This window comes from Hermetia illucens, chromosome 6, assembly GCF_905115235.1.
Source record: "Hermetia illucens chromosome 6, iHerIll2.2.curated.20191125, whole genome shotgun sequence".
Lineage (NCBI taxonomy): Eukaryota > Metazoa > Arthropoda > Insecta > Diptera > Stratiomyidae > Hermetia > Hermetia illucens.
In genome coordinates, this window is record NC_051854.1 from 99,537,577 (window position 1) to 99,556,572 (window position 18,996).

General features: G+C 44.4%; 1 protein-coding gene across 1 annotated transcript in view; it reads right to left on the reverse strand.

Annotated features, from left to right (window-relative positions):
* LOC119659074 (zinc finger MYM-type protein 3) overlaps positions 1 to 18,996 on the reverse strand; it is a 39,880-nt gene that overhangs the window by 6,173 nt on the left and 14,711 nt on the right. Inside the window, exons 3-8 of the mRNA XM_038066986.1 lie at positions 18,909 to 18,947; positions 14,879 to 15,527; positions 12,601 to 14,775; positions 11,997 to 12,424; positions 11,731 to 11,856; positions 11,403 to 11,524 (exon numbers count right to left, since the gene is read on the reverse strand). Coding sequence (XP_037922914.1) covers positions 11,403 to 11,524; positions 11,731 to 11,856; positions 11,997 to 12,424; positions 12,601 to 14,775; positions 14,879 to 15,527; positions 18,909 to 18,947 — 3,539 coding nt within the window. The remainder of the gene's footprint in view (positions 1 to 11,402; positions 11,525 to 11,730; positions 11,857 to 11,996; positions 12,425 to 12,600; positions 14,776 to 14,878; positions 15,528 to 18,908; positions 18,948 to 18,996) is intronic.

Here is an 18,996-nt window from a genome sequence, read left to right on the forward strand (position 1 = left end):
CGTAAAGAATACCGTGTCATAGTCTTGCAACACGCCGCCGGTCTTCCACTTTGCCCTGGTTGGAAGGTCCACAGCAAAGTTTCTCGTGGAGTTCAGCTTGCGTGTGACATAGTCCGTGGGGGATGCCCAGATTTCTCGAGGTATTTCATCTAGAATGTTGCTGTGGCCGTAGGACTTCGCTGCCCAGCATCCGGACTCACGTAGTCTGACGGCACTGCACGCTGCAACATATTTGATGTGGAGGTCTAGGGGGAGGAGATGCAGGAGTACATTGAGAGCATCTGCCGGGCAGAACTGCAGAACCCCCTAAGCACCTGCACACGCGGTTCTTTGAATCCTATTAAGCTTCGTTCTATTGTATTTCTTCTTCAAAACCTGCCACCATACAATAGATCCGTACGTCAGGATCGGACGCACTACGGCGGTGTACATCCAGAGAACCATCCTCGGCCGGAGACCCCATTTCTTCGCAAAGGTTCTCTTACAGGCATAGAAGGCTATACAGGCCTTCTTAACCCTCAGTTCTATGTTCAACCTCCAATTTAGCTTAGGATCCAGGATTACGCCCAGATACTTTACATTAGAGGAAAGAACCAATCTTTGTTCATTCAGCCGTGGTAGATGGAATTCAGGTATCCTTGTCTTGGTGGTGGATAGCATCAGTTGCGTTTTGGTTGGGTTTATGCTGAGTCCGCATCTTGCGGCCCACAGGCACACCTTTCGCAACGCTCCTTCCATGATGTCGCTCATAATGGACAGAAACATCCCTGATACTAATATCACCAAGTCGTCGGCATACGCCACCACCTTCATCCCGCTGCTGTCCAATGTACGTAAAATTTTGTCCATTACTATTAACCAGAGCACCGGTGAGATGGCACCACCCTGGGGCGTGCCTCTGTTCACAGCTCTGGTCAAGTGCTTGCCTCCCAGATCGGACTGGATTATCCTGGTACTCAGCATGGATATAATCCAATGCGTGACATACCCCTCCAATCCAATACCGGTCAAGGCTTCCTTGATGGCGTTGGTACTGACGTCGTTGAAAGCTCCTTCTATATCCAAGAAGGCTGCAAGGGTATACTGCTTGTACTGCAGCGACCGCTCAACCGTGCCTATTACCTCGTGGAGGGCGGTTTCTGTGGATTTTCCTTTGAGGTAGGCATGCTGGGACTTAGAGAAAGGCGTTCTCTCCATAATCGTCCTTAAGTGAATGTCTAGGACGCGTTCTAGGGTCTTCAGCACGAAAAAGGTCAGGCTGATTGGCCGAAAGTCCTTCGCCGACTCATGACCTCGCCTGCCCGCTTTCGGTATAAAAATCACGCGTGCGCGCCTCCAGGACTGCGGTACGTATCCTAAAGTGATGCAGCTCCGGTAAATCTCAACAAGCCACGGCACAACCCTTTTCTGCTGCTTCTATAGCATGACTGGCATTATGCCATCTGGGCCTGGAGATTTGTATGCGGAGAAGCTGTTTATAGCCCAGACGATCCTATCCCCGGTAATTACCGATTTGATAGTCTCGCACAGCTGGGGTTGCCGCAAACCCTCCAAGCGAGGTTCTGACTCACAGTCCTCCTCGCTGGAGGGAAAGTGCATTTGCACCAGCAGCTCCAAGGTTTCGCTAGAAGATTCCGTCCAAGAGCCTTCCGACTTTTTAAGGAAGGATGGACTCTTATGTTCCTTGGACAGAATCTTATTGAGCCTCGCGGATTCACTAGTGCTTCCAATGTTCTGACAATAATCTAGCCAAGACCGCCTCTTGGTGGTCCTGATGGCCGACTTGTACTTCTTTAGGCAGTCCTTGTATGGCTGCCAGTATTTTTGCCTGTAGCAGATGTTGAAGATTTCTCTGGTCAGCTTCCTGAAATTAGAGAGATCTTCGTTCCACCACGGTGGCAGGATCTTTTTGCTATACTTAGCAGGGCACGAGACTTTGAAGGCGAATTAAAATCGATGCTCTTTTCTATAGAAGAGCTTCGTCATGTTCGACTTCCTTTTAGAAAATATAAGGACGTCAAACACCAAGAGCCCGCGGTCAAACATGGAGGTGATTCTATGATGGATGGTCTTGGTTTTCGTTGCATAGTTGACTCAACGTTTAAGGGCATGGGTTTAATGACTGCAGCCGAATGAATAACAGTGTGCGAGATTTCGAATAGATCTGATTTTTGGGTTTGTTGACTCTATGCCTCAGCACTATTGTGCAGTTGTTACTGCGAAATGGGGCAAAATAATCGAAACGGTTGGAAAGCATTTGGTTTTTCATCCCTAAGACATACGACAATATAACGTAACACAAGTAAGTCATAACAAAACAAATTTCACTGTCCACCGCAAAATAGTTCTAGCCGTACCCGCCGTGATTCCCAATTTCCACGAGTTTTCATCCTAATCTGAGATATGAGGACACCTCTTTAAATGGATCTTATCACACAATATGGACGTACAGACGATCGTGGATCCTGGCTAGCCTTCTTTCTTGCAATGGGGTTCGTGTTACTGAATCGGATGCCGAGTCCCTTAGCATCTACTCTCTGAGTAGAGTTCTTTGTAGCAAGTTTCCCGGGTAATTGTTTCCTAACAACCGAATGAATTAACAATAAACTAAGAAAATTACTTTCCAGTACGTTCTATTGTCAGCAATTTTTTTTTGTCCAAAAATTGACGAACACGGCAATAATGAAAGTGATTAATTTATGACAACTTTTTCAAAAGTTGAAAGTACACACCTAATTCTATATAAGATATATTACAAAATCATATATAACATAAATAGTAAAAATATAATATATTTGTTTTGAACTGAAAATATTCGTGATTACACGAGCCGTCTAAGATTCGCGAAGATCGCGCCGAAAAATCGTTTAGCCGGGTATAGCAAATTTGACCAAAAGATCATCTTTTCGGATGAAGCTCATTTGCACCTCGGTGGTTGTGTGAATAAACTGTCGAATCTAGGGCACGAAAAACCCACCCACGATCCACAACTAGCGACTGTTTGGTGCGGATTTTGGTCTAATGGCATCGTCGGCCCATTTTTCTTCGAAATTCGACCGCACAATGTTGACCGATTGATTTTTTGAAGAAATTGAAGCTGATTGATTTTTTGGATGAAATTTGATTTTGGCGCTACGTGCCATACAGCGAACGCAACAATCAATTTGTTGCGCTCTATCTTCGGAAATCTAATAATCAACAGCAACGTTGATGTGAATTGGCCACCAAGAAGCTGTGATTTGACGCCATTGGAATATTATTTTTGGCGGGCGGAGAAATATAAATCTTACCCCAACACTCGAAAAATAATTCAAGATCTCAATACTGAGAATCAAGCTGTTATTGCTGAGACAATGCCCGAAATAATCAAAAATGGACTCAAAAACTGAGTAGACTGAATGGGCTACTGCCAAGTCAGCCTTGGCGGTCATGTGACCGAAATTATAGCTATTTTTTATAGCAAAATTAAATTCCAATTTTTAAATGGGCCACTTTATGTTATAGCGGCCATCTAGCACACAATGTGATCGGTTAAGTAGAGTAGGTTTCCTAATCAGCAAAAAAAAAAAAACGCTTTGTATTCTACGCTTGCGACGCAAATTTGAAAATATAAGCCTCATTAATGTTCACGCCCCTACAGCGGAGACTGCAGAGTGGGAAAAGGATACCTTCGACAATTTAGCAATAATAACGGACAGCGGAATGGTCATTGGAGGGTACCTGCTTTGCGCGGAAAGCGGTCCAGGCCTCCAGGCGGGACAACTTCAACCAAATTAACCATGTTTTAATTGAACGCCACTATTTCTTAGCCTGGATGAATGTCAGGACAAGAAGGGAACCAACGTAGAGAATATTACTATCTCGTTGATGGTGTTCCGGGCTTGAATAACACCACCTCGAATTTCCTTGGACAATCGGGTGAGAGTGAACACTAAAGCCAACCACAACAAAGCTCTCTGTAACACATGTAAAGGATAAATGGATGCCGCAACTACAATTAACTGCAGAACATTATCATTGATTCGGTCAAATCCATATTTGGCGCCAGTCGCAAAAAAATCGGAGCAAATTGTTCAATGATGAATGTAAGCTAGCAGCGGCACAGAAGAATGCTACATACCGCGCATTATACCGATTAATGCATTATCTGTCCCATGCATAAAAAGCGGGATATCACGCAGTGGACGAATTATAAACATATCACGTTGCAAAGTACCATCTATAAGATATTATCTGTTATCCATGGGACAGCTCTATAGTCCAGAACATCATTGGCACATAAGCGACACTCAAGGTAAATTAATGAAGGATAAGATTTTCTCTCTGCTGCAAGCAATGGAAAAACTACTGGAATATGGCCATCAACTGCACCACCTCTTCATCGACTTCAAGGCCGCCTATGATACAATCCATAACGGCATAAGATAAGAGTATGCCTCATTATGCATCTTTGCATCCTTTTTAGTTTCTTCTATCTAGGGTGGAAGAGAACAACCGATAACAGCTACAACGGCGAAATCTGCGCACGGCCGTTGGCAGCCAAAAGAGTCTATTTCAGCTTACAAAAACTGTTTCTATCGAAACGTCTCACGAAGGGGTCAATTTTCTTAATGTACAACATAACGATCTTGTCACTGATTATGCATTCCTCGGAAACTTTTGTTCTTAGAAAAAAAATTACAAACTCTTATTTGCGTTTGAGAGGAATTGCTTGTGGATAAAATCCGACTCAATAGATTGGGGGGGACGAGTCATTCAATCAGGTGGACGGGACACTTTATAAATGAGTGAGGACGATCCAACCCGGTTAGCCGCCAAGGCCAATATCTATGATAGAAAGAGAAGACGTGGCAGGCACCGTCTAAGCCAGGACGTCATACAGATTTTTAGGAATATCAAATTGAAAATTTTTTTTGTCAAATATGGTCATGTGTGGTGCCTAGGCTCCGAAATACCTGCCATACCAATATCTGCTCAAATAAAGTTAATAATAGTATATTACTACAATTTTTAGCAATTGACTTCAAACCCCTCTTAAGTTGATTTTGGCACCACGAAATCTCCCAGCAATGTACATATATAAAATAGATAAGGATAATATAGAGCATGATCTTACCAAGTTTGGTGGAAATCGTTCTATTACTAACAAAGTTATTACACATCAAAGTTTTCGTTTCTTTGCAAATTGAAGGTTTTGAATGTCAATATCTCCCGAAAGTGGGTATTCTCACCTAATATATGCATATACATGTGGTATGTAGAGTATAATTAGAGCGACGCTCATTAAGTATGGGGAAACCCCCAGACAATCACATCTGGTCATTGCGGGGCAGCCCCCGGGGGGAAAACCCTGAGTAAGTAGGTCACGCAAGTACAGCATGTACCTAGCAATAGATGCGAGCGTGTGGGGGTAATTAGATTTAGGATATAAATAGAATGCATTGTAATTAAAACAGCAGTAGCTATTCACACCATCATCCTGTACGTACGTAATACGTTAAGCGCGTTAAATCAATAAAATACTTTTAGTTTAACCAAACTATCATTCTTTTAATACTATCTCCTGGACCCATAAACCCTATATGGGGGCTCGTCCTAAGGTAGTAAAGTAGAAGTTTGATTAATATTCGCGTTGATTGGTGCACAAATCTTCGCGGATACCGTAATCTCTCCTTGGTGGAGCATTTCTCCTAAGTGGAGCCGTCATATCTCCTTAGTGGAGCAATAAATCTCCTTGACGTGGAGAACTCCTTCGTGGAGCAGCAAGTGAATACTCGCGAGTTGTATAAAAGTTAAATAATAGTGTTTGTTTAATAGCCAATATACGTGAAAATAGGTGTGATTATCGTGCTAAAAGTGGTTTCTGTGAGTGCGAAAAAATTAAAAATCACGATTGAAAATCAAAAGAAATCAGTAATCGCCCCGTCGCACTTCCAGCCTCCAAGAAGCACCAAGACAACAACAATGACACATCAACAGCTTCTTCAGCAGGAACAACAGCGTCGTGAAGAAGCCGAGCGACAAGCTAACGAGCTCTCATCCGCCTTAGCCGGACTTCGACAGCAATTTCAAGCGATGCAGGCAGAACGCAGCAACGAGGCTCAAAGCAATCGAGAATTTTTGGCTCGAGTGCAGCATGAACGCGAATCATGGATAAACGAGCGGCGTCTGCTGTTGGATAAACTCGCGGCAGAGCAGGCTACAGCGGCAGCAGCAGAACGAGCAGCGGCGGCAGCAGCCGCAGCAGCAGCGTCGGCTGTGACAGAGCAGGCGGCGGCAGCAACAGCAGCAGCAGCGACGGCCGGAACAGAGCAAGGGACGGGCGCAGCCTCAACTCCAACACAGGATCAATCGAATTCTATGGTCACAGCTGAAGCTACTCATAGAAATTCTATTGGCGTCCTCATGGCGAACAACAATCAGGAAAATCGCCATGATTCCAACGGTTCTGGATTTTCACCGGTCGCAGACAATCGGGCGATGTATTCGCAGCTTAATCGAGCACCAACAGGCAGCATGTCTGACGCAGGAACAATATTATCCGATTTGCAGCAAGTCTTTAGGCGCGTACCACTGTCAGTCTCTATGGAACAACTGCAGAAATACAGTGCTGATTCTCCAACCCAGTCAGTTCGGGCGTGGATCGTTAGAGTCGACGAAGATGCTACAATTCATGCTTGGTCTCCCGTAGAGAAGTTCATAGCGGCAAAAAGAGCACTAATAGGTACCGCTCGGAAATGGCTCGATGGTCAAAAAGGCATAATATCATGGGAAGAGTTGAAAACACGTATGATAGAATCCTTTGGAAAACGTGTCAAATCTTCAGACATACATGAAGCTCTAAGCAAGCGGAAGAGAAGAAGAGATGAGACTATTTTGGCTTACGTTCAAGAGATGGAACTACTAGCATCTCAGGCTAACTTGGACGAAGACGAGATAAGGCAATACATCGTCAATGGTGTAACGAATGACCAATCTATTAAATTGACACTTATTGGTGCTTCATCTCGCCTGCGATTCATGGAACTACTTGAGTCTCATGAAAAAATGAAAGCTCGGGAGTCGGAGGAGCATAATCAACGTCGGCACCACCATAGACAAGGTACAAAGCGTTGTTATAACTGCAACAAGTACGGGCACCTCCGAAAAGACTGTACCGAGGCAACTTTAGAAGCAACTCGACCAGGTCTAGGACAATCAGGAGTCCAGGAACGACCTTCTAATTTCAAGGAGGGCCTAAAGGCCAATTCTCGAAACTTCGTCCAGTACAAAGGAAAAACACAAAACAATTCTGCACCTAAAATCAATCACGTGCAATACAAAAGTGGTGATCGCAGTCGGATTACAGCACACATTGGAGGAGTTATCGAGAATTGCCAAGTCGACAGTGGCGCAGATCGCAATGTAATGAGAGAGGATTTTTACAAACGCATCGAAGATCGTTTCCCATTGAACGGCGAACAAGGAATACTCAGCGGAGCTGGTGGCCTTATTCGGACATTGGGAAGTGTAAGGATACCAACGGTGATCAATGGCACAGAGTACATACTAAAGTATACCGTAGTGCCAGAAGAAAATTTACCATCAAGAATCCTCTTAGGTGATCCTATACTCGACGTTGCCAGGGTTTTTCTCAGTAAGGAAGGACCACAAATAGAACCGATCATCGGCAACGACTTCGTACAGCTTATTGAGGAAGAGTTAAGCGAAGCTAAAGATGGGGTCCGTCAAGCAATTATCAAGGTACCAGAGGCAAGAAGGGAGCAAATTAGGCAGTTATTAGAAAATTATTCTGCAATTATGCCTCCTCAAACCTCGGTTAAAATGTCGATTAGGCTAAAAAACACCCAGCCTATTGCATGTCGACCGAGGCGCCTATCTCCAGCCGATGAAGTCGATGTCAAAAAACAACTTGAGGAATGGACGAAAAAAGGCGTAGTAGTTCCTGGAATTTCCGAATATGCGAGTGCTATTGTCGTTGCTCGTCGAAAAGACGGACGCACTAGGATATGCATCGATTATAAGCCTCTCAACAAAGTCGTCGAACGTGAACAAGAACCAATGCGACTTATAGAAGATGCCGTAGACTCAGTTGCGAACTCCGTGGTGCACTCCACACTGGACCTCCAAGATGGCTTCTTTCATGTAGAAGTATCTGAGGAGAGTCAAAAATACTTGTCCTTCGTCACTCCATGGGGACAATATATCCCGAAAAGAGCTCCTTTCGGCTTCTACAATTCACCAGCTGCATTCCAAAGGTTCATACTGAATGTTTTTCAAGAACTCATCAATGAAGGCATAATGGAAATCTACGTGGATGACGCCTTTGTGAAAGCTGAAGACGAGGATCAAGCAGTGGAAAGATTGGCACGTGTGTTAGAGGTAGCGCAAAAGAATGGAATTCAATTCAATTGGAAAAAATCTCAGCTTCTACAGCGGAAAGTAGAGTTTCTCGGATACATAGTAGAGAAAGGAACGATCACACCAGGACCAGCTAAAATGGAAGCCTTGCTAAACTATCCTCAGCCAAGAACAACCAAACAGTTACAACGCCTGCTTGGGCTTACGGGATATTTTAGAAAATTTGTTAAGGGGTATGCAACCATCGCAAAGCCTCTTAGCAATTTGTTACGCAAGGATGCCACCTTCAAATGGGGACCAGAACAGGAGAAAGCCTTCTTGCAATTGAAGCACGTTCTGACGAGCGAACCCCTCCTCCAACTATACAGGCCAAATCGTGAAACGGAGCTGCATACCGACGCTTCAAAGGATGACTATGGTGCGATTCTACTCCAAAAGTGTCCTGAGGACAATGCTTTCCATCCAGTCTACTACATGAGTAGAAAAACTACCCCGACGGAACGCAATTACCATAGTTACGAGCTAGAAACCTTAGCAATAGTGAGAGCATTGGAAAAGTTCCGCATAAACCTACAAGGAATTAAATTCAAGATAGTAACGGACTGTTCCGCTCTACAAATGACACTGAACAACAAGGAGCTGAAAACGAAATTCGCAAGGTGGATCATGTTCCTTGAGCTATTTGATTTTAAGATAGAACATCGATCAGCTCAAAGGATGCAACACGTCGACGCTCTGAGCAGACAGGATTCAATACTTCTCATACATGATCCCCTGTTGGATAGGATCAAACGAGCACAGCAACACGACGAAAAATTGCAATTAATTCGCAAACTTCTTAACGTAGGGCCATACAAAAATTATACCCTGGACAACGACCTGCTCTACGAAAAGAAAAGCGAAAAATTGCTATTAGTTGTGCCAAAAGGAATGCGATATGACATCATTCGGCAAGCTCACGACATCGGTCATTTTGGCACAAAAAAGACAATGGAAAAATTGCAAGAAGAATTTGCATTTGAAAATATGAAAAAGCATGTAGATCATTATATTAACAACTGTGTCACCTGCATTTTAGCTTCAAGAAAGAAAGGCAAACAAGAGGAGCTACTCAAACCAATCCCTAAGGAAGAGGCTCCCTTTCACACTTGGCACATAGATCATGTAGGTCCACTACCATCCACGAACAAGAACTACAAATACCTATTTGTGATTGTGGATGCGTTCACAAAATATACATGGATTTTTGCCACAAAAACCAAAGGAACCAAAGAAGCCCTTGGAAAACTTTCCATATTGCAACAACATTTCTGCACTCCGACACGCATCATCGCCGACAGAGCAAAAGGTTTCGATTCCAAGGATTTCGACGAGTTTTGCAAAGAAAACAAGATTGATCTACATCTTATTACAACCGGAATGTCTCGAGGAAATAGCCAAGTTGAACGCGTTATTCAGGTAGCAAACGCCGTATTCTCCAAAGTTTCTCTCGGCCAACCTAACAAATGGTACAAGTTCATAAGGAGAGTTCAACACGCCATAAATGGGACACATCATCGCTCAATAAACGCCACCCCATTTGAGCTTATGTTTGGTGCCAAATTAAGAATGCCTGAAGATATGGAGATCATAAAGTATATAGAAGAGGCCAAACAAGAAAGGTTCATAGATACAAGATCAGAACTCAGAAAAAGGGCAGCAGAGCAAATTAAGAAAACACAGGCTGAAAATAGCAAAAACCGCCGACCACCTACCAAGTATTCAGTCGGAGACATCGTAGCCATCAGAAGAACCCAACGAGGACCAGGTCTAAAAATAGCCATCAAGTTCTTAGGACCATACAAAGTGGTAAGAGTAAAGGACAGCGATAGGTATGAAGTTGAAAGGATCGGTGAAGTCGAAGGACCAATATTAACAACAACCGCAGCAGACTACATGAAGCTGTGGCGTGGGTTTGCTGATGACCTCGAACCCGATGAAGGCGAACACAGTATCTCAGTAGATCAAGAAATCGCGTGAAATAATTAAAATGTCTTTATAATATCCCTATTATACGATATATTTATAATATGTAACTCTTAATTATTTACTGTAACTTCTATTTTTGCACTTAGTTCTACTACTATATTTATGATATGTAACTTCCTTTGATACTATAATTCTTGTTTTGATTACTGTATTTTAATCTTTGATGGATTCACAGAATTATGTGTATACGTATGTAATCGTTGTAATATGTGTCTGTCGTATGATATGAATGTTTATTGTATTACATCGCCAGGGACTGGCGATATGTCAGGAATGGCCGTGTGGTATGTAGAGTATAATTAGAGCGACGCTCATTAAGTATGGGGAAACCCCCAGACAATCACATCTGGTCATTGTGGGGCAGCCCCCGGGAGGAAAACCCTGAGTAAGTAGGTCACGCAAGTACAGCATGTACCTAGCAATAGATGCGAGCGTGTGGGGGTAATTAGATTTAGGATATAAATAGAATGCATTGTAATTAAAACAGCAGTAGCTATTCACACCATCATCCTGTACGTACGTAATACGTTAAGCGCGTTAAATCAATAAAATACTTTTAGTTTAACCAAACTATCATTCTTTTAATACTATCTCCTGGACCCATAAACCCTATATACATTACGTGCTAGGTACTAACGGCACAAATGTCCACTCAAACATTTTTATGAAAGAAACACCCAAAACTTTTCGTAACGGAAGCGACCAGTTTACGGCTTCCAGATTTGTTAAGCTTCTATGGGAATGCCCCTTAAACAAGTTTTACAATTTCATTTGGGAAGCTTATCTGACAGAGCTAATAACTTCGGTACATATGAAATTGGCTTATCAAAGGAAGACTAAAATGAGCGTTCCCCATAAATAATAACGTCAATATTCAAGATGACTGCAGAGAAATCCACCTAAGGTAATCTGTGCAGTTGCATTGAAGTGTTAAACTAACTCATTAAGTTTGTTAACAATAACTGTTTCTTTATTAACAATTAACTTGTGCAGAGCTTTAAATCAATACTTACTGTTAAATTGAAGTGCTTCGTATTGAAAAACATCAAAGTACTGAGTAGAACATGTGGAGAATGTGCTCCCAGTTGTTTACATTCCCACAAATGTTCTTCTTCGACACGCGTCACAATGTATTCTGTAAAATTTTGAAAGAGTTCCATTAGTGCCAATTCATTACAAATCGAAAAGACTACTACTACTACTTCTATTAATTAATCGTTGGAAACACCGCATAATTTCACTCTGGTTCAATAAATCAATCAATCAATCGTTTCATTTAGGATTTTTACGAACTTAAGGGCTGCAGCCCTAGCACTGTGTAAACTAAATATGAAAACTTACGTGAATCATTATAGAGAATGGAAAATTTACGTGCGACCTCATCTAAACAATCGGTGAACCTTTCATAGTAAGGATCTGTGAAAATATTGTCAATCCGACCGTTTTCATAAAGATATTGCTGAATGCCTGTAAAAAGAAAACAAAAGCGTGAACCACTGTATAAATCCGTGTAGATGCAGTTGCCAAAGCTTCGTTAGAAGGCAAACTATACTAGTTAGGGGAAGAATTTCTCGTCCTAGATTTTGCATTAATTGCTTCGAACTCACCTAAAACCAAATAGTAGATTGTATCCGGTGCATATTCACTACCACTTGGCTTTCGAACTTCCTTCACGAAAAGGCACAATGAATAGTTGAGTTCATCGGCAGTTAATTGCAGTAGCTCCGTTTTGAATGGTTTCCGTCGAATCGTACTTTTCTCGATATCGGCATTTTTGTTCATAACCCACTGCCGCCAGGCATTTACGCCAAATGTGTACTTCAAGCACATATTTGCATCGGGTCGTTCGGCAGGTTCTGTTGCACGAATAGGTTCCGAAGGAGGTGTAACCAGTTGCTGTTGCTGTTGAGGTTGTTGCTGCTGCTGTTGTGCTCGATGTCGCTTTTGGGGTGGTGTGCTGGAGAGCCGGCCACGTGGACCGGTTGGCGATGCAGCTCGCTTGCGAGGAGTATTGACGTTGCCCGGCATGAGTCGTCTGAGGATAGTTTCATAGGATTAGATATATTTATTAAGCTCCCGCCCATATTAAGTTCTAGGCTTTAAGTAGCGTTGCATATTGATTTACCATATCTCATTTCAAATTAGACAAAACTAATCAACCATATTTAGTGATTATCTTCTTATCAAAAGTTCTTTTAAAACGTCACTTACCTCTGCGGATCCATCATCATCATTTGTTGCTGCTGCGACATGTAATCATTTACACCCTCCAATGTAGGGGTGACTTGTTGTATTGCATTTGCCGGCATAGTTGTTTCAATATCCACATTTGGTTGCTCCTCATATCCCGTTGAAATATTCAAATCCATCTGGAAGATATCATCACCTTCGGGGGCATATTCTACAACAGAAGTATCTTCGACTGCATCCTCAGGTTCCGAATCTGATTCGTTTCGCTTTTCATCCGCAACCATTTCCGCCATCATCAGCAATTCTGCTTCAAATGGATCAGCTGGCATCTTGTCTTGGATTTTCTTGATTTCTTTCATAATACCAGCAGCTGTATTGCGAGTGGTTGGGATGAAAATTGGCACTGGAATCGGTAAAGGAATCGGCACAGGTACAGGGAATGGCTGTGAGTACATGTGCATAGGTTGAGGAACGTAAATCGGCACTGGAACGGGTACGAAATATTTTTTCTCAAGAGAATCTTCGGTTTGCAATTCGACAGTACACGTAGGGCGACGAGCTTGCATCGCTAGTGCTTCTGCTGATGGCTGACACATTGTCTGTTTATTAACCATTTGCGGTTGTGGTGGGGGTACGGTTATGATTTGGGATCTTATACCACCGGTTTCCATAGTGTTGGTTCCAAAGTGTCGTTTCTTCACTGGTCGTAGAGTCGGAGGTGAAGGCACCATTGAGTCATGATCAAAAGACAAGTCCATTGTCTTCTTCGGTCGACCTCTACGCTTCAGGGATGGGAGACCATAATCCGGTGATGGGGCTTGCGGTGGCGGTAGTGGTGGCTCTGCAGGTTCAGGAGAAGGTTGAACCGGAGTGGGTGCCGGCGTTAGTACAGCCAGCGGAGGCGGAGCTGGCGTTGAGGGCAAATTGCTGCATATTGGACTATGTGGCGGAGAATGTTGACCCAATTGTACTGGTCGAACGATAGATTTATCTGATTTAGGCTGCAACTTCTTAGGTAGGCCCACAGGATAAGGTGCCTGTTTACTTTTCGGTCCAGAATTTTTCATCGAATCATTTAAAGGACGTTTGTGAATCGCCTGGAAGTCGATGACACATTGCTGTGTACAAAAATTCCTAGACGTAGAATCAGACATAGCCAAACTGAAAGTTGGGTTGCAATTCGAGTGACACTGATCGCAGATTTTCTGTAGTCGTACTACTAGCGCACTGCTACTAGCGTTTATGGACCCCGGTCCCAAGTATTTTCGCAGACATGTTGTCGAACAAAGAGTGGTTATCAGGCCAGCATTGTTTCTTAATATCATATCATAATTATACTTTTTCACTTTGCACCACTGGCAAGACACGATCTTCCGGTTTAGTGATATGAACACGGTCAAGCATATTCGACTGCAGAACATCTTCGGGTTATTATCTTCGTATAGTGTGAACGCATTTGAGCTTTTTCTTTCAAAATATTTCAAGCACAATGCGCACTGATCTGGAGAAATGTTATTCACGAACTTGAAAGCAGAAAAACACGGGTTTGAACAAAATTCGAAGTCTTTATCATCCAGTAACAAATCTACACGGACTTGTTTATCCAAATTGCATACAGCACAATTTCCTGTATTTTGCTTTTTCCTTGGATTCAACAGATCTTCATATTTCTTCACACACGCTTTCGAGCAGAAATCCTTGAACTGTGATTTATCTCCGACGGGTGCCAGGAACCCATCTTTGTCGTGTGAGATATCCTTCTGACAATGCGCACATTCTTTCAAATTCTTCTTCTTGTACGTATCTAAACAATGAGAACTGCAAAACTGGCGAACCTCGAAACCAAACCGAACACAATACTTTCCCATGCTAGTGGATGAGACTAAACTATTGCAATTTGTACAATTTGATCCGATGATATTTTGATATTTTTCTAAACACATATCATTGCAGAATGGGAATGTTTCCCACTCGAGAAGGACTCGAGTTGATGATATGATCATATAACATGCCCCACAGCGACGCACTAAAGAGGCTTCTCGATCGAAACGGGCTTGCTCAGCCTCCTCCTCAGAACGAGTTATGTTTCGCGGCTCTACCGGTGGAGGAGGAGCTGGAGCCGGTGGGACTACAGCATGGGTGGGAGTTTCAGGTGGTGCCCCCAAATCACGCACACGAACTGATCGTCGTTTTAACCTGAGAAACAAATTAATTAAGAAATAATTATTATTTATCAATTGAGTCTAATCCGATTCTAACTAGTTTCAAGGTTTTTTAAGAAAATTATAATTTCGCTTACTTCAATCGATTCTCCTCCTCTCGTTCCAGCAACTCAAAACAGGCATCCTCGCAAATAAAATGTGTTATATTCTCGTCGTCGCGAAAACTGTATAAGCATTTTTTCGTAGTACCACAGCGAATGCATTTCTTTTCTATTTCGGCCACTTCGCTCGATACCTCTTGCACTAAATAAGTTTTCCGCCTCTTGAAGTACTTCTCAACATTCATTCCAACAAACGAATTATAACATTTTGGCGCACATAAATAAATGAATTGGGTTTCGTCGTCAGGACGTTTCAAACGGTATCGACAACTTTTACGTGTTTTGCACATATAACAGACTTGCTGAACATCAAATACCAAACTGATTGGAACTTTTCGCGCGATCAAATGAAATACATCTTTGCACATCGAACGGAAACCACTCGTGCATTTGAGGCTACACAGGAATCTGATTTCCCCACTCATCATGTATTTGTACTGACATTGACGAACCTTACGGCAACGTGTGCATTTTTCTTCGGGAAAATCTTCGGTAAGTTCTTTAATTTGAAGTTCCTTCAATTCAAGGTTTTCATTGTGCTCGTGATTTTCTACTTCCTCAACTTCTTCAACTGCTGCTTTAGAGCGAGTTGGAGTGTGTCCAGGATTTGGCCGCTCCACAGATCCTAGGAAGAAGATATTATTTAAGTGTGATCTTGTGATGTTTCTAACGATTAAATTATTTAAATTAATTAGATGGTTTTTGCTTTTTCGCTAGTAGATTTATTTTATTCGCAAATGCCGGAATTTCGGGAACCACTTGTTCGCTTCCTCAGTGTACACGTCGTCGTGACGTACCTAATAATTGCAAGAAATTATTCTCAATGAGAAGTCGTTGATGGTCCCATTTCATATAGCCACGATCAGTTAATCTAAATCAGATTACTTTTTATACTGCCGCCTGGTCTGATTATGCTTCAGGTTAAAGTTGCATAATTCGGCAAGTCCTCACACGACCTCCGCGTGGTGGCCGCTGGAAACCGTCTTCGGGCGGGCCAAGAGTGTGTCCAACTGACGAGGATTTGCTTGTCTGCTGGTCATGTGTTAGGGGCAAGTAGATCTGGCGGGGCGATGGACTGAAGCAACAGCCTGAGGATCGTACTCCCTGCACCGGAGAAGGTGCTAATAGAACCCCAAGCCAAGGTGGAACAGCATACGCCGAGGGCTGCGTGGCCAATGGGGAGCTTGGTCTTTAGTATGCGAACTCTGAATACCTTGGGCACCTTCAGTTTCAAATAAGACCCTTACCCTGGGGGCCGGGCCAGCCAGGGTGGACATTCTTCCCGGACTACTCGTGGGACCAAGACATGGACTCAATTAACAAAAAAACTAAAACGACGATAGAAGAGGAGACGCATCATCAGAGGACGAGCTGCTGGCCTCCAGCCAGGACACAGTGGCCGTCGAGAGCAGTACACTCGGTGCCAGCCGTAGCACCGTTGTGCTGAAACCAACCGCAGGGACCTCCCGGCGCGAGGCGTCAGACGGACTAGTGGCTTCCAGCCTAGAACCCACTGCCGTCAAGCTGGGTGTAGCGAGTACCAGACATAGTAATCCTGACCCGAAGCCCTCAGCGTCGGGGGATCCCTCGAAAGCGAAAACCGACAAGAATGTCGCCGGAAACCGGCTAAGAAGCGAAGGTCCACGAGTGTCCTGCTCAAGAGCCAGTACCAGAAGGCCATGCATATTCTCGGCAAGATTGCCAAGAATAAGGAGGCCGGTACTGTCGACGGGCGGGATGAAAAAGACCTCGCTAAATACCAGGCGATTGTTGATGAGTACAACAGCAAACGCCGGGCTGACGAGCAGAAGGCGAAGCCCATCGCTCTAAAGCGCAACCGATCTCAAGACGAGGTCGAACAAGATAAGAAGCGGAGCAGCATGGACAAGAGCGCAGACGCTAAGCAACATACGGAAGAAATTGTACAGCAACCGTCAGCCGGCGGGTCACGTACTGCGAAGCCCTTCAGCGACGTGGCCAGGAGTCACTTACGTGTGGCGCTGGCGGATGGCAATTCTGCTAGCGGCAAACTAACGCTGGAGGTGTGGACCAGTGTGGAGGCTAGGCTATGACCGACAGCCTAGTCTCCATGAACATCTCGTGCAGACCGGAGGCAAGCACCCGGGACTCACTCCCCACTTTGATTCATCTCAGGGGGTCCGTGGGCTCCACGTAATAGCTTGCATGGACCAGTTTTCTAAGGACTTTCTCGGCTCGTGTGTCGCTAAGATCAGCGACGCCTGGGAGGGCGTTAAGCTCAAGATTATCCCTTACGACGAGATTCCCAGGAGACCGGTCGCTCGCATCTGGTTGCCGAAGATCCGCATGGAGAAGGACAAGCTCGTCCATTTCCTGCGCCTTCACAACCCCGGGATTCCCATGGACGACTGGGTTGTTATAAAGGAGGAGGAACCTCAGATAAACAGCCAGCCCGTACTACTCCGCATAAACGAGGAGTGCTTGGAGGCACTGAAAAAGCCTGATTATAAAGTGTGGTTCGGAGTCAGGAATGCCAAAGTAAAAGTGTTCCGTTCTGCGAAATCGGACGACGACCTTGACCCAATCGACGCCGCCAACGAGCTGTTGGAGGAGATGACGATCGACGGTCCGACGGGGGCTGACAAACCCCCCACGCAAGCAGATCATGCTGAGGGTAACGCAGATAAATCTGCAGCACTCGAAATGCGCCTCGGCTAATCTGCTCGTCTTCCTCTTAGAGGAAGACATCGACATCGCATTAATACAGGAACCCTGGGTCGGAAGCGACCGAACCATCAAAGGGCTCCAAAGCAAATATTTTAATTTATTCCACAGCACAGGAGACGCTGATCAGGATAGACCTAGAGCATGTATTCTTGCGAGGAAGAGTCTGCACGCTTTCCTGTGCCCGCACCTGTTCCAGTGACCTAGTTGTGGTCAAGCTGGAGTAGGTGGAGGCAGAGAACGTGTATATTTCCTCGGCGTACATGGCTCATGACCGATCAGCTCCGCCAGAAGAACTACAACATCTGACGAACACCATAACAGCAAAGAAAGCCAACCTGCTGATAGGCTGCAACGCAAATGCAAGGCATACGCTTTGGGGCAGCTCCGAAATCAACGAAAGAGGTGAGTCATTCTTTGATTTTATTATTACTTCAAATCTATCGATGTGTAACAGGGGCAGTACACCAACCTTTCATTTCCCCTGCTCGGAGAACTGTGACGGTTGGGAGGAGGTCCTTGATATCACCCTAATAACCGACAACGGGGTTCTTAGGGTGGAGGACTGGAGAGTTTCTGACCAGAGATCCTTCTCTGACCACAGTTGGATACTCTTCAGTCTAGATCTCGCCGCAGAGGTCTCCAAGCCCTTTAGAGACCCCAGGAGGATCGACTGGAGAAAGTTTGGCCAGGTAGTTAAGAACAAACTCTCCGGTGCGCAAATTGGTAGGATTAGCACGACAGACGAACTGGAGTCAAAGGTCGGGGCTCTGGAGAAGGCTTTTGATACGCTTATAACATAGCCCGGTCACGAGAGCTCCTGTGCCAGACGCGTGCAAATGCATTCAAGATTACGGCGGTCTGCACGGGGCACTGGCCCATAGGGGACCATGCCGCCAGGCTCGGTTTACCCTACAACTCACATTGCCGAAGCTGTGGAGAAGGAAGGGAAACCCTTATGCACTTTCTCTGCGATTGTCCAGCTCTGGCTCGAGTCAGGCTGCGGACACTGGGTAAACCATTCTTTGGGGACCTCAGTGAGATTTCTAGCTGCAGGGTCGGAGAGCTGCTTTCCTTCGTGAATGCTACGTGCTGGCTCTGAAGATCCGAGCCAGCTGGACTCTGCTTCCCTGTTCCTATAACAACAGTCACGGTCTAAGGAGTTTGTGGCATCAAAACGGCGCACCAATGCGCTAATTGGGCTCCTCGGAGCGGCCACTGATACCTAACTACCTACCTACCTACCATACTTATATTTCCCAATCCCTATGAGACATGTTAAAAAAACGAAATTTTAACTTACCGTCCATTGTCTTAGTTCTTGTTCGGGGCTTTGCTGTTTCTGTGAAATTGAAAAAAGAAGCAGGTAAGCAAATGCCAATGTGAATAAA